Raw genomic sequence first — 13,565 nt, 5'->3', positions numbered from 1 at the left:
GAGTGGACCCACATGTTCACTGTTGCCTCCTGAGTGTTCTCCTGACCTTTCAGCAGGAAACGTTTGCATTTTCCGTCGGATCTCTATCCTGGTGCCTTCTAACATTATTATCTGAGAGAATGTGGTAGAGGAAAGAAATGGCATTTACGAGGCATACATGTAGGGATAGGCTTTAGCTGTTATTGCTGCGTGACTGTGGACGAACGGACAAACACCTCCGGCCTGCTACAATTTACACAAACAAAGCCAGTGACCCATCGTTGAAGGTTCATGACCAGAAATCATGGATCGTATAGATGACGTGTCTGATTGAAGGTGTAACTGGGGCCTTCCAGCTCTCGTCCACACTTAACACACCTTTAGTTCCCCTGCGTCTGTCAGCGATGCGTTGCGATAAAGTACATCCGATTACAGGTCAAAAGTCAGCGCGTGTCATTTTTCCATATGTCCAAGCGTGACGTCTTCAAACTCGACCCGTTTCTATCCGTCGCGGACTTCAGTGCAATGAAGCCTTGTCTTCCTTTTTCTTTCTGCCCGGACTGAGGCGTGGCTTCTTCTGTTGTTTAGTGACTCCTCCTCCTCCTCCTCCTCCTCCTATTTGTGTATCCAGTTGCCCCTCCCCCCTGAAGATTTTGTGACTTTGCCTGTTTCATTAATCGGTGTTACGTGTCGCCCTCCCCCGACCCCTCTGCCATCATCACTGTTGCCATATTCGGGAACACGACTAAACGCTCGATCAATCGGGTGTCGTGGCTCCTTTCTCCCTCCCATTGACATGAATGGCAGATGAGGATATTTAGGTTAACGGACGGCGACTTCAAACTGTCCATTTAAGAAGTAGAAGCACATTTTTTTTTTCCCCTGCCCCCTCTAAAAAGATGCACAAAAAAAACAAATTTGTGGTGACGTCTCTGTCCCTCTGCAGGTCTACACGGTCGCGTGTGTATATAAAGGTACAAGATCACACTCTGTCTAGTGTGACGGCGGTTCTGTTCTGGTGGGGTTTAGCGTTTAGAGTTGAGAGGGTTTTGGGTTTGACCGGTTTTCTCTGGCGTGAGGAAGCCTCGTGGCCTTTCTGCTGGGGGGGGGGGTTGTCGGTACAGAATATAATAGTTAGAAGTAACAGGCGGCCAGATGTGCTTCCTGTCAGGAAGTGGAATAAATGAGATTATATCAGTATAAGTGGGATCTTCCATTCTATGGTTTGTAATTTAAATTGCGTCGGGGCTGATCTGGAGATTTGTTTTGTAATACGCTCGGTTTGTATGGTTGAATCATTTTTTTTCCTCAGGATCTGTTTTTGTTTTGGGTTTTTTTTGTTTGTGATATTTTATTGGTGTGACATTTTGCACTGCCTCATCTTTTTAATCCATGTCATTTTTATGTGTTTTGTCTATGTTGCCTTGAATTCTTGAATACATTGTGCTTTACCATCATTCACCTTGAGCGCCCTCTTTTGTTGTTTGTACCACATGGTTGTTTTATCTCTTTTTAAACTGGTTTGAGGGATTTTCATTCCACTTTAGCAGCTTTCGGTTAAAAAAAAGAAAGGCTTGATTAAGGCTCAAATCCATCATACTAAAAGTTCAGAAGGCTTCAAGGGCATTTTAAGGAAAAGAGGAACAATCATATCAATCTGCTCTTGGAAAGCTGAACACACTTTCACACAATCCTACACAAATGAATTTTTGTATTTGGCCCAAGCGGACGTACCTGCGGAGTGAACCTGGCTCTCCGGGTGGGTGACTTCATCCGCTTATACATTCTTGACATAAAACACTTAATGCATAAAAAGTGTAAAGATAAAATAAATTCAAATCCCAAATCTAGGAAAAAAATATTGATCCTAGAAAATGTTTCCATATTGATTTTTCAATTCACGCTTCAACAAGCCGTCAAAATGGTTTATCACTGTTTCCGAAGCCTGTAAACGATAAAAAACAAAAAGGTTTCCCACAAGCACAAACCTCTTATCCTCTCCACTCAAAACTGCAAAGGGTGACATCATAACATTAGGCCTCAACATGGACCATTTTCACCTGTAGGAAATCTGCAATAAAATGGTTTCCTTTCATTTTGTTAAACGGACAGTCTGTCTCTTCAGCACCACGGACAGCGTTCACCACTTCATCAAGCATAGACACAAACTGATAATTAGGGGAAATGCACTTTTTTTAAACTTTTCCTAAATGAAACCACCTCGGCTCCTCTGGATGGAGATTTCCTCTGGACTAAATTCAACCTCACGTTTGAGAGAGTAACACACACACACACACACACACACACACACACACACACACACACACACACACACACACACACACACACACACACACGAGAAGGACATTCACATAAAGCCGTTTTGATGTCTTCGTTTATCTGAGAACCTTTTTCCGAACCTGTTCTGTCTGAGCTGGAGTGGAATGAACATCCGACTCTCAATGTTCCACACTTTGCCACAATAGAACCAAAGAATCGCTTTCATCCCATCTAAATACCCAAACATGATGCAAAAGGTTCTACGTTCATTTCCTCTTTCTCTCATAAAAGATGATTTTTGTTTCTTTTCCCTTTTTGTAATTAAGGAAAATTTCCCATTGATAAAACACAAATTGTTGGTGTCCGAACTTGTTTTGAATTGGAAAGTGTTGCCACTTTTCATCAGGCCATACAGCTAACAGGACAAATGACTCTGCCAACAGTCACTGTGTGCGCGTGTGTGTGTGTGTGTGTAAAGCTTCGTACTGTACAGGTGTGTGTTAGTAAATGAGATCCTCCTCTGAGCTGCAGATAAATCTTTGGTCTCACTTGTGGCAAATATCTGCAAAATGATAAAAGCTGATAAAATCTGTTTTTAATAAATGTGCTATTTTATCACAAAGGTCTTCCTGTTTTTTAACTCCATGTCCAAGTACTTGATGGTTAGTGTCACTAGTTTATTATCACTAACTTGTGCTTGTTACTTGGTGCTATTATTATATGGAACTTTATTCCAAAGTATTATTATATGGAATTTGTTGGTACTGCCATCAAAGAAACCTCAAGTACACGGTAGTTTACCACGACTATGTACATTTTGTAAATAATGCTTAGTGCTTCCAAAATTCCATGTTGTAGTTTTTCAGAAGAAGCACCAAGATTAAGCAATCACACAATATGTTTTACTTATTTCTTTAGTATACATGGTAAAATTGTTGATTTCTTTTTTTTCTCCGACTAAGAACCTTAATATGGTTCTTAGTCTAAACTGCTACTTTTTTAAACACATTTTTATAAAAATACATGAAGTACAAAATGCTTTGTATTTTAAGTGCTACACTGTACTATCTTCAGTACACAGGGCTTGGTGCTTTAAAATGTGTATAATACTTTTACTCTTGTTTACTTCCATTTTTATGTTACTGTCATACTCCTTGATGCAGTTTTTTTCTAACCCATAGTGCTTTGTGACTCAAGTCTTGTGTTTGTGTTGTTCTGTGCTGTTGATGCTTCAAAAATGTAAGGTTTATATATAAACCCTGTATATGTTGCTGTGAATTAAGGCTTAAATATGCTCTCATGTCACACTCTTAATAAGTAATGAGGCAAACCAGCTGATTCCTGCAGCGAGGCAGCAACCGTGTGTTGTTTGTCCAGGTGTTTCTTTTTCCACCAACTGTGAAAACTCCACTCAGAGCTCCACCGTGCCTAAATTAGAAACGCAAAGAGCAACCTGAGAATCTAAAAGGGGAAAACAGCTGAACAAAGGAGACTGAACCACGTCTGCTAACAGAGGCAAACACACACACACATCTTTATCAGTTAAAAATGTGTCAGCATCAAATGTACATACTGTACATATTGTAAGTACCATCTTCAATTTATTCAAAATGTTTTCTTGACCGACTTTTGAATGAAATCATCATTTATCAAATCCTAGAGAATTTCTGTGTGTTGACCAAATTATATTGAGGTTGAAATGAGCTCCAGGAAACGTAAATCACTTTGATTTTGGTATTGATGAGTGTTAATCTGTGCAAACTAATCCCTCAATTTTGATTATTGGAGGTGATGCAGCCATTTTGTGTCCATGAGCATCACTGATTGTACCTGTCTAATTAAAACCTTTGACCATGCAGTTATGAACCTTGACTTTTAATAACCAGAGAATGAAACCGTACACAGACAGTATGACATATTTCCAGTTTACATATTAATATATTTATATATATACTGTACAACACATAAGATTTATAAATTAATTTTATCTGACATTGAAGTGCATAATCTCCTTCTGAACGCTGAGATATATATAAATATATATATTGTTTTTATCTTTTCGCAGTTATGTTTGTTTCCACTCTCAGCAGAGGTGTGATGTCATCTGTAGGACAGAGCAATGAAGGGCGTGTGGAGGAGGTGAACGCCGGCACCTCCACAGGACGCCGCCGATCCATCCTGGCTGCAGCCCAGAACCAGGCCCAGCTCCACGTCCTGCAGAGGCCCGACAGTTGCCCTTTCTGCAGGCGGCCCCCCCGTGGAAGGGAACGCTGAGTTTCTAACGTTCACCAGGCTGGGACCTCCTCTGGCTCCGCCCACCACCTCCTGCAGGCCCTGGAAGAGGAAGAGCAGATCCACTCGCAGCTCCACAGTGTCACCATGCGACCACGAGCTGAACCTAAAAGAGACCAGAATAAAGCCAAGAGTCAGAGGTTTGTTTGATACACACTTACATTAAAAAACATCTCAATGCACTAAACTAGTTCAGACAAAAAAGTCACCTGTTGAAATTGAAATAAAACTGGTTTCAATTAAAAAAGCTTCAGAAAATTAAAATTAAAATCTATTGTAAAAAAAATAACAAAAATTCATAAAAAGAAAATAAATACGTGAGGCTGCCAATGCAAACTTTGTAGCCGTGCATACTGAAGCACTCTGTGTTGCTTGTATGTCTTTTTAGGTGGAAAACTAAAGACCAATTTATTAAAAATTGAAATTGTAAAATCAACAATTCTAATGTCGTAGCTCTTTCATCATCATTCCCAAAAACCCCTGCAGTGCAAAGTGATAGTGTGAGTAAAGTTGTGACCTTGTTGGCAGGTTGCGCTTTGCCATGGCTGACAGCAGCGGCTGGACGTCCAGGCGCTGTGGGTTTGACAGCTGCAGGTGAATCTCGGCTCTCACGACGCTCCGTGACAAAACCTCCTCGCTGAGGAGAAACTCTACGTGTGTGTCTGAGGAGAGGAAGAGGAGTGAGCGTCAGCGCTGCAGTGCAGTACAGAGGGCATAACATGCATGTTCAAACCTGAAATATACTTTAAGACACAGGTTTGGATTATGAGATTTCTTCAACTAATCTGATACTGTGGTTGCACATTACATCATGTACTTTGAGAAGCATGATGTTGTATCAGTAGCCCCTGTATATGTCACATGTTTACCTTAATGACAATACAGACCAAAAGACTCTGAATCCAGCTTGAGTGTAAACAAAGTCACTGAATATCACTCTTGTACTTTAACAAGATAGACAGAGATTATCACACAAAATAATCCAAATATGGAGTGTGTGTATAAACACAGTGACCGTCCCAGGAGTTGGTGTGTTCACCTCTGTTACTTTGTCAATCTAATTACACTAATTTTGCAGAGGACTCATTCCTCCATACAACTAACCAGCGCCTCCATCAAGCCGCCGATGGGGGACGTCATGACAACTGGCTTATATGTTCTCGAGTTAAACCTGCATCTTCCTGCGTAAAGGCACGACTATGTGGTGGAAGTGGCAACAAGAATAATTTAAATTAAGTTGTCCGCTGTTGGTCCCTGTATAAAAAGATCAGTCAGTTCATTTGAGAGTGAAGGCAGGTTAGAGTGTGTGTGTTGTGACGTTAGTGGGGCGACCCTTTGGTGTTCACAACATTCTCTCCGCACGTTCGCTTTAAGCCATCCGATGTGAGAATGGCCTCGGAAACGGCCAAACGTCCAGGTGATTCAGGGTCAAAGGTTACAGGAAAACACTTCGATGCAACTGCGCACTTTAGAATAAACACATATCTTCATGTGGAGGAGCTTTCAGAGGCTTTTCCACATGATCCCTAGATCCATAGTGTCTATTGGTAAATAGCAGCTTTGGTTCAGCTTAATGTTGGAGTCCAGCATGGAGCTGCGTTCACTGCCCCCCCTTTTCGCCGCTCTTACCTCCTCTGAAGCGGCCTTGGATCCCTCTGGCGCTCCGGCAGTGGAACCCTTCCTGACAGCACCGGTAAACGCGTCGCACGAAGCTGAAGAGCGACTTCCCGGGGAAAACCGTCCCGCCGGGGGATCCTCCGTTAGGAAAGGGCCGGACGCGGATCTGGATCCTGGTGTCGTCGTCCCGGCTGGGCTGCGCGTTTTCCAGCCACGGGGCCTCCAGCTCCGCGCAGCGCTCCCGGTGCGCCCCCTCCTCCTCCGGTGCCCCCCTGCCCGCGCGTAAAGCTCCTCTATGGGCTTCGTCTCCGACAAATCCACGCGTGTCCACCGCGCGTCCGTATACTCCACTGTCACCTGTCGACACCGCCAGAAGTAACACGACCATCCAGGAGCGGTGCGTGGCGGCCATGCTGGTACGTGTGTGTGCATGTGTGTGTGTGTTACAAGGCGAATGTCCTCCTGTGCCAACTCTCCATCCGTCGAGTTTGTCCCCTCCCGTCTGCATATATGCGCCCGCTGACAATGGAGACGCTTTGCCGCTTAGAATTTGAATCCCGGCCCTCCTCTCGGGCCCTGCCCCTCTTTTTGTCCCGGCCTCTAAACCATTTGCCCCCCCGCTGCTTTCTTTTAACGCGCTCGCATAATGAGGCGCCCCAAAGAGCCTCGACCCCATCCCATTCACATTCAGCTGCCGAGTTAATGACTCTAATTACAGCGTCACCAAGAGCGCCTTATTTACTAAATCTATAGCACCGAATTACGTGGACAGACTATAGAAAGTGATATTTTTCACGCATGTGTTTAAGTAGAACACACACACACCAAAACACACAAACCTGCGTTAAGCCCAAATTGGGAAACAATGGGTGCAGATGGAGGCCCACATGGACCCACATGCAGCCCCTGATGGCCCCTGACGGCCCAGAAGGCTCCACACTGACAGGATCACATATTCATTTATTTTGCAGTAACAAAGCAAATCTGTACTCTGTAAACATTACAGTACAATAAACTACTACAGTGAAACTAAAAGGTGCATATTTACATCAAAGTTTACCACCAGTGTTGATCTGTAATAAATATAGTATAGCTTTTCTCAGCTTCAATCTGTAAAGCTGCATCCTTTCCTTGTATAGCTTAAAATTCCACAAAACAACAAAGGTGAAGAAATAAAGAAATAACATTGACAGGAGCTTATTGTTCGGACGGAAATTGTAGCTGCAGTCATGGGAAAGAAATGTTTAAAATTGAAATGAGATGCAAAACCTTATCGTAAATGTAAATAAGGTGGATTGTCCTTCAGCTTTGGCTACAAATTGTCACTGAAAGAATCAAAGAATCTTCACTTTCCAAGACAATCATACAAAAACATTCTACAATCTGCTGTGAGAAGAAGTGAGGCGTCGTTTAATCACGTGACGTTTGACTGGAATGTTCCTCCCACTGTGAGCGCGGCGGTCAGAGGAGGTTGACACCGTGTTTCAGCAGCCTGTGGCGAGCCTTGATGGGCAGGGAGAAAGCGCTGTCCTGGTGGTTGGGAATGCCCGAGTTCCTTGCTGTCCCCCCGTGCTGCAGGAAGTACGTCTCCTGAGCCAAACTGCGTGTACCGTACACGGCGGCGCCGGCGCTCCTGCAGGGTGAGAACATCACTCAGGTTTTACATCTCAAAAGCCACAACGTACAGGAAGGTGTGAGAACGACGAGGCCGGGGAGCGACAGTTTCCCAGTAAATGTAGGACCGGCTACACGTCTATTCCTTCAGCTCTGACTGAAGCTCTGACTGAAGGAATAGATCCCCAACCCCCGACTTCTACTTATGGAGCCATGAAAGGCGAGAGAAAATCCCCCAACCAGCAGCAGCAGCAGCACGTCACTGCCATACTGACCTGATAATAGCCTCCTGCAGAGTTTCAGTGTTAAAGAAATGCGAGTGAAGCAGCGATGTGGCTCTCACAAAGGAACGCTCCAGGGCTCCAACCGCTCCAGCAGACAGGTTGGCTACAAAGACACACAATAAATAACAAGAGGCTCAGGATCAAAACCACATTAACCTGGACAAGCATGCCTGCTGCACAAAAGGGGGGCCGCTGATCACAGTCCTACTAATGACCCTCCGGTTCATGCAAACTAGACAAACCTCCCCCCACCCCCCCCACCACCAAGGCTGACGAGCTCGTACTCGGCCCCCCGGCAGAAAAGAGAGGGGACTTACATGTCAACGTGTTCTGGATGCAGTCGAAGTGGCCGAAGATGTAGGGCCCTTGAGACGGTCCTTGCGGGACCCCGGGAGCGACGGCCCTCAGGTGAGCTTCCAGTCCGTTCAGCGACGCCAGACTGCTGTGATACTGGACACAAACAACAGAGAAAATGATTACATTTAAAATAACAAACTGCTGGTGTGTGTGTGTGTTACAGCGACGGTTGGGCATCATGTCATCAAGCTGTCTACCAAATGTCGTTTTACAGCCTAATATCACAAACAATGTCTCTTTTTTTGTTGAATAATAAGCCGAATCGCTCTCTTACCACGTCCTCCATGGCAGCCGAGTCGCTCAGGAAGTGGGGCTCCACCAGCAGGGCCAGTACCAGGCCTTTGACCCGGTGCAGGTACAGCGTCATGGGGATCAGAGGGCCGTCCTCTGGGTGGGCAGAGGGAGCCGACGCTTCCCACCCGCCGCTCCCCGCCTCTGCCGTTTCCCCGCGTGGCTCCTGGTTCACAGATCCGGACTCCCCATTGTCAAACAGCGTTGTCCCACAGGCTGCGTCCGGAGGAGACGTTTCTTCAAGCACCGAGCTGTCTCCTTCGCTATGGATTAGGCTGTCTTCAACACCGTTGCTATGAAAACTGTAATAACGCGACTCGTCCACGGCTTCCTCCTCGGCTTCATGGGAGTTTTTTCCATAGTGGACTGGGAGGTAGACAGACTGTGGTGGGCCAGTTCTGTCTGATGGAGCTGGACTAAACACAGCATTCTCCGGTCCTAAGGAGTGAGGGCTGGAGGACACTTTGTGGGCTGTGAGAGGAGACGGTGAGGAATGGGGATCAGACTGGTCTGAGTCGGTGGAGGGTGTGTTGGACAACGTGCGGGACAGGAGGGTCTTCCTCGAGAAACTGTCTTTATCTGGAGTAAGATGCGACCTGCAGGGGAGTTAAAGGTTAAAGGTCAGCTCAGGCTTCTATTCAACAACATTGTGCTTTGCTGCCACCGTGTGGTGAGAGGTGGGAGAGACACAGACTTTTTTTCACAGCCATTTCTTCTCTTTCTGAAATCTGAAAGATTTTTCTGGAATCTGAATTTTCTTTTCTATCTTGACAGTTTGCGACTTCAGAGAGATTAATCTGATCTGGTTGGTCTCTGTACCTGTACTCCCTGTCTACAGGAACGTCCTGCAGCTCCTGCAGCTGGGTGGCGTTCAGGAACACGGCCGTGGAACAAACAGAATTGCACAAACAGGTGGAGGCGCTCGGTCCACTGGGCTCCTGGAGCACACGTGAAAAGCTGGTTTACAAAGCTGGAAAAGTAACTAAGTACATTGACTGAGACACCACACATCACCCTCACATAGCCTGAAGTACATCTGCCTCCTTCTGATCCTGTGTACTTACAACCTTTAAGGACCAATTTTGTGGATTTTATTGTTATAGTAAATAAAGAGTCTGTCCTGCTCCACCTCCTCTGCTCTACCATAACACATTCATAACAACACGTCCTGTACATGGTGTCTGTGACCAAAGCTCCACCTGGTTGTGGTTCCTGTAAAGCTTGGGGTCAATCTCTGGTCCTACCTTCTTATAGCCTTCAGTCTCTTGCACCATGACGTTCATTGTGAGCTCTGGGGACATCTGAGTGCTAACAACTCTGAGGAGGAAGAGCAAAGAAGTTCAGGGAACTGTCCTTTAAAGCAGATACACCTGGTGGATAATGGGAGACGTTTGAGAAGACAACCTTACCTTCCACAGAAGAGAATACAGCCTGCTAACACCAGGGGGCAGCGCTGACACGCCTGAAGTATGAGGGCAGCTTTCAGCAAGAGAAGAGGGTCAATCTGAGGATGACAGCCAGATGTCACCAGCTAGAAGAATGTGAACTAACACACAACTTAAAGAATGCGAGACAATAACTAGCAACGTATTAACAGTGTTTAACGGTATTTAATGATGAAGAATAGTGTCAACCAAACAAACAAATGGATCTGAGGAATTCTCTGACTGATACTGGAGTTTGAAGGCCGATATACATTTTTGAGAAAATTCATATACTGGCCAATATTACTTTTATCCCAATAAAATTAGTTTTTTGAAAAGTTGTAGACTTTACTAGCTGTAAATAGAGTTAATACTGAATTTTCAACAATAAAATTAAAAAGAGGGCAGAACTACAAGAACTACTGAAAAAAAACTTAAGTCTAGTCTTAAGTCTTAAGCAACAGAAGTTCATGTTTACTGACATTTCTACAGAAGAAATGCAACCGGTAATGTGAAAAATGCAACTTTGTCGAGTCACATTTACAGGTAAAATGTTACACAACAAGCCACACACACAAAGACACACAGTCACTACCTGTCTGATAACATCTGTGTGCTGCAACAGGAAGCTGTTACACGCCAACAACATGGATCATTTATTTATCATATCTGAAAGCTATGACATCCTTATTCCTAAATGATACTTTGAGATTAATAATGGATATGATGAATAATAATTGATAAGTAAAGATTATTGATGATGATGATGATGATGATGGTATGAACTTTTGCGCTCACGTTTGTCGAGTCGATGGTCCTCAGGCAGCTGAAAATGTGATGAAGCTCTGAGGGTCCTGACTGAAGGTGTGTGAGGTACTGAGCCCAGCGAGCAGCCAGGGCCTCCCGGCTGTTCAGCTATACAACAGAACACACACAACACAGCCCATTAACAACACACTCATACACACACTTCTGGCTTCTAACAAGGCTCACACTTGCGGGAAACACGTTTTACACTTTTTATTCATGTTTATCATTTGATTTAAACGGAAATTATGATGAATTCAAAATGATCTGATCCTGATATTACGTTAAACAGCAGCAGTGTGGAAAAATACTTAAAAGAAATCCCAAAGCTCAACTTTCCCTTATTATCCACTGAGGAAGAGGATCTCTGCACCAAAGTCAAAGAATTCTGGAAGAGTCACAGGTTTACATTTGACATTCTATGCATTCTATATGCTGCCTCAGTCTCTACAGGAGGGGATGCAGGGCTCAGGAATGATGGGCTGGCAGATTATTCTCAGGAATTGGAACACATCTGCCAGCTGTGGACTCTCTTTTTCTTGGGTGGGTTGGGTAAAGTTGTGGGTTTATAATTTGATGATCCTAATTTGATTTTGTATATGTTGAAAACTTCATGAAACAAAACCCGACGACACCTGGTAGCTCTGCCGAACGGATCCGTTGTAGAAGCAGAAGAGGTTGATGAGCTGATCCAGGAGGCCACACACGCTGATGGTGGGGACGTCCACCGAGCAGCCTAAAGCCTGGCACACACACACACACACACACACACACACACACACACACACACACACACACACACACACACACACACACACACACACACACACACACACACACACACACATTAAATTCCTCAAACATTAAAACTTGATTTGGAAACAACAGGAAAGGCAGGAAGCTCGCTCACCCAGAAGAAGTCGCCCTTCATACAGATGGCGAACTTGCTGCGGCGAAGCCTGAGGACACGTACGGGTGAGGAGGAAAGCTCTGACACACAGCGGCTCACTCCAGCCAGCTGTCCACAGAGCAACTCCTGCTGATCTATAGGGGTCTGATGCAAGCAAGCAAGCAAACGCAAACACACACACACACACACACACACACAATGTTAATCAAATACAGAGGTAATGTCTGTCCTAAGAAACCAAAAATGTTTTCAAGCAGGAATATTTTTGATGAATTCTAGAAAAGTTGTGGATAAAACATAAAATACGTTCATCGATGAGGCCCAATATTTCCAAATTGTATTTACTCAGCTACATTTCCTGGCATTCACAGTTTGACCCACATACAATAATCTGTGTCTTAATAAACTGCTCAACTATTAACTGTTGTGTGGTCTTTGTCATCTGAACGGTGTGTGCACATAGGGTGCAGTTAAGGAAGCGACATGATCTTTCTCTCTTACACACACACACACACACACACACACAGTGTTAGTCATCAAACCTCTTCAGGATAGAAGTAGCAGATTCCCTCTCTGGTGGGGTCGCCCTCCCCCTTCACCTTTGACCCATCATATAGGAAGAAATAATGACACCTGCACAGAGGACACATTTGTTTCATGTATTTACACAACAGCTCCAAGAGCAAACTGATGGTTTCTGTTACCACTAAAATCCACTGAGAATTTTGTTCGTCAAAGAGGATGAATTTCAGGACATTCATCCTCTTTGGGGGACATTTAGGTGTTAACAGGAAGTTTAAAATAGTTTCAGGAGCCACACGTGTACGGAGTTTCCTCATAACACAGCACAATGTACAATGAGCTGAGATGTAATCTGGCTTTTCTTACTCAAATAGACTATTGTGACATAAAACTACAGACGCCGAGACAGAATTTGATCTGTAGTTCTAATCCATATGCTTCCTTTATTCTGAAAAAAGTTCACGATATATTATTGTGACATATCTTTGTAATTATCCTATATGTCAAAACGGTCTCAGTAATATTATAGCACATATAATAACAACAAACACTAACTGTTGGGAATTTTAACTCACCGTCTTGAATCTGGAATGATGAATTCAGCCATGACCAAATTTCCCACCGAAGGTAAAGTTTCCTCCGGCGTTAATTATCTCATATCCGCGTCTTTAGACTCCAGGCTGAAGATGGGGCGCAAAACCGACTCAGACCTCACGAATTCTCCGTCAATTCTTTAGCGTTTGGTGGTAAAACCGCGATAATGGCGCATAACCTCACGGCAGCAGCGACTCAAGTATTCCAGTCATCATACAAACGCTCTGAGTTAGTCCAAGATCCCGATCACGTAAACGAAGCAGCTCGCCAGTTAGTTGCTTCCTTAGGAATGTTTAGTCACAAGCAGGGAAAGTCATGTGAAAGTACGGCGAGCGCGCAGGGTCAAACGCGTCACTGTTTGAGACAATAACAAGCACAATGTGACACGAAACGACAAATGAAAATGTCAGTTTACAGTTGTTAGAAATTTGTTCTTTAAACAATTGGCTCCCAAACTGTGATACAACGATCACTGGAGGCGCTTGGAAGGTTCAGAATTACAACGTCATATGTTGAAGACACTATATATCTACTTTTAACAGCTGTTTGCACATTCTTGTGATTATGATGTAACAAACGTACGGTTCCTCCTCA

At 44.2% G+C, this 13,565-nt stretch overlaps 2 protein-coding genes across 2 annotated transcripts; both read right to left on the bottom strand.

Annotated features, from left to right (window-relative positions):
• Window positions 1-4,359: 4,359 nt before the first annotated feature.
• LOC143003395 (uncharacterized) lies at window positions 4,360-6,580 on the bottom strand. The gene is made up of 3 exons (XM_076154012.1): window positions 6,181-6,580; window positions 5,069-5,213; window positions 4,360-4,657 (listed from the first exon to the last, which is right to left on the bottom strand). The coding sequence occupies exons 1-3, from the start codon at window positions 6,578-6,580 to the stop codon at window positions 4,360-4,362; spliced, it is 843 nt and encodes a 280-aa protein (XP_076010127.1).
• Window positions 6,581-7,108: 528 nt separating this feature from the next.
• hps4 (HPS4 biogenesis of lysosomal organelles complex 3 subunit 2) lies at window positions 7,109-13,479 on the bottom strand. Its single transcript, XM_076154314.1, has 12 exons — window positions 12,953-13,479; window positions 12,398-12,488; window positions 11,856-11,999; window positions 11,581-11,688; window positions 10,937-11,053; window positions 10,124-10,218; window positions 9,959-10,031; window positions 9,534-9,652; window positions 8,698-9,310; window positions 8,384-8,516; window positions 8,058-8,169; window positions 7,109-7,801 (listed from the first exon to the last, which is right to left on the bottom strand). Exons 1-12 carry the CDS (start codon window positions 12,982-12,984, stop codon window positions 7,630-7,632), a joined length of 1,809 nt encoding a protein of 602 aa, XP_076010429.1. The 5' UTR covers window positions 12,985-13,479; the 3' UTR covers window positions 7,109-7,629.
• Between the last annotated feature and the right edge of the window lie 86 nt (window positions 13,480-13,565).

The sequence above is a fragment of the Genypterus blacodes genome, unplaced genomic scaffold (assembly GCF_046128005.1).
Source record: "Genypterus blacodes isolate CSIRO-AG114 ecotype Tasmania unplaced genomic scaffold, CSIRO-AGI_Gbla_v1 ptg000061l_1, whole genome shotgun sequence".
NCBI lineage: Eukaryota > Metazoa > Chordata > Actinopteri > Ophidiiformes > Ophidiidae > Genypterus > Genypterus blacodes.
This window is presented reverse-complemented; position numbering and strand designations above follow the sequence as displayed.

Excerpts from the sequence above, each read along its gene's own strand:
- hps4 (XM_076154314.1), bottom strand. The coding sequence starts at position 12,984 with ATGGCTGAATTCATCATTCCAGATTCAAGACG. Across the intron at positions 12,489-12,952 it reads ATCATTCCAGATTCAAGACG|GTGTCATTATTTCTTCCTAT; the intron begins GTGAGTTAAAAT and ends TCCTCTGTGCAG. Across the intron at positions 8,170-8,383 it reads CATCCAGAACACGTTGACAT|CCAACCTGTCTGCTGGAGCG; the intron begins GTAAGTCCCCTC and ends GTGTCTTTGTAG.
- LOC143003395 (XM_076154012.1), bottom strand. The coding sequence starts at position 6,580 with ATGGCCGCCACGCACCGCTCCTGGATGGTCGTGTTACTTCTGGCGGTG. Across the intron at positions 5,214-6,180 it reads CCAAGGCCGCTTCAGAGGAG|ACACACACGTAGAGTTTCTC; the intron begins GTAAGAGCGGCG and ends TCCTCTCCTCAG. Across the intron at positions 4,658-5,068 it reads AAGCGCAACCTGCCAACAAG|GTTCAGCTCGTGGTCGCATG; the intron begins GTCACAACTTTA and ends GGTCTCTTTTAG.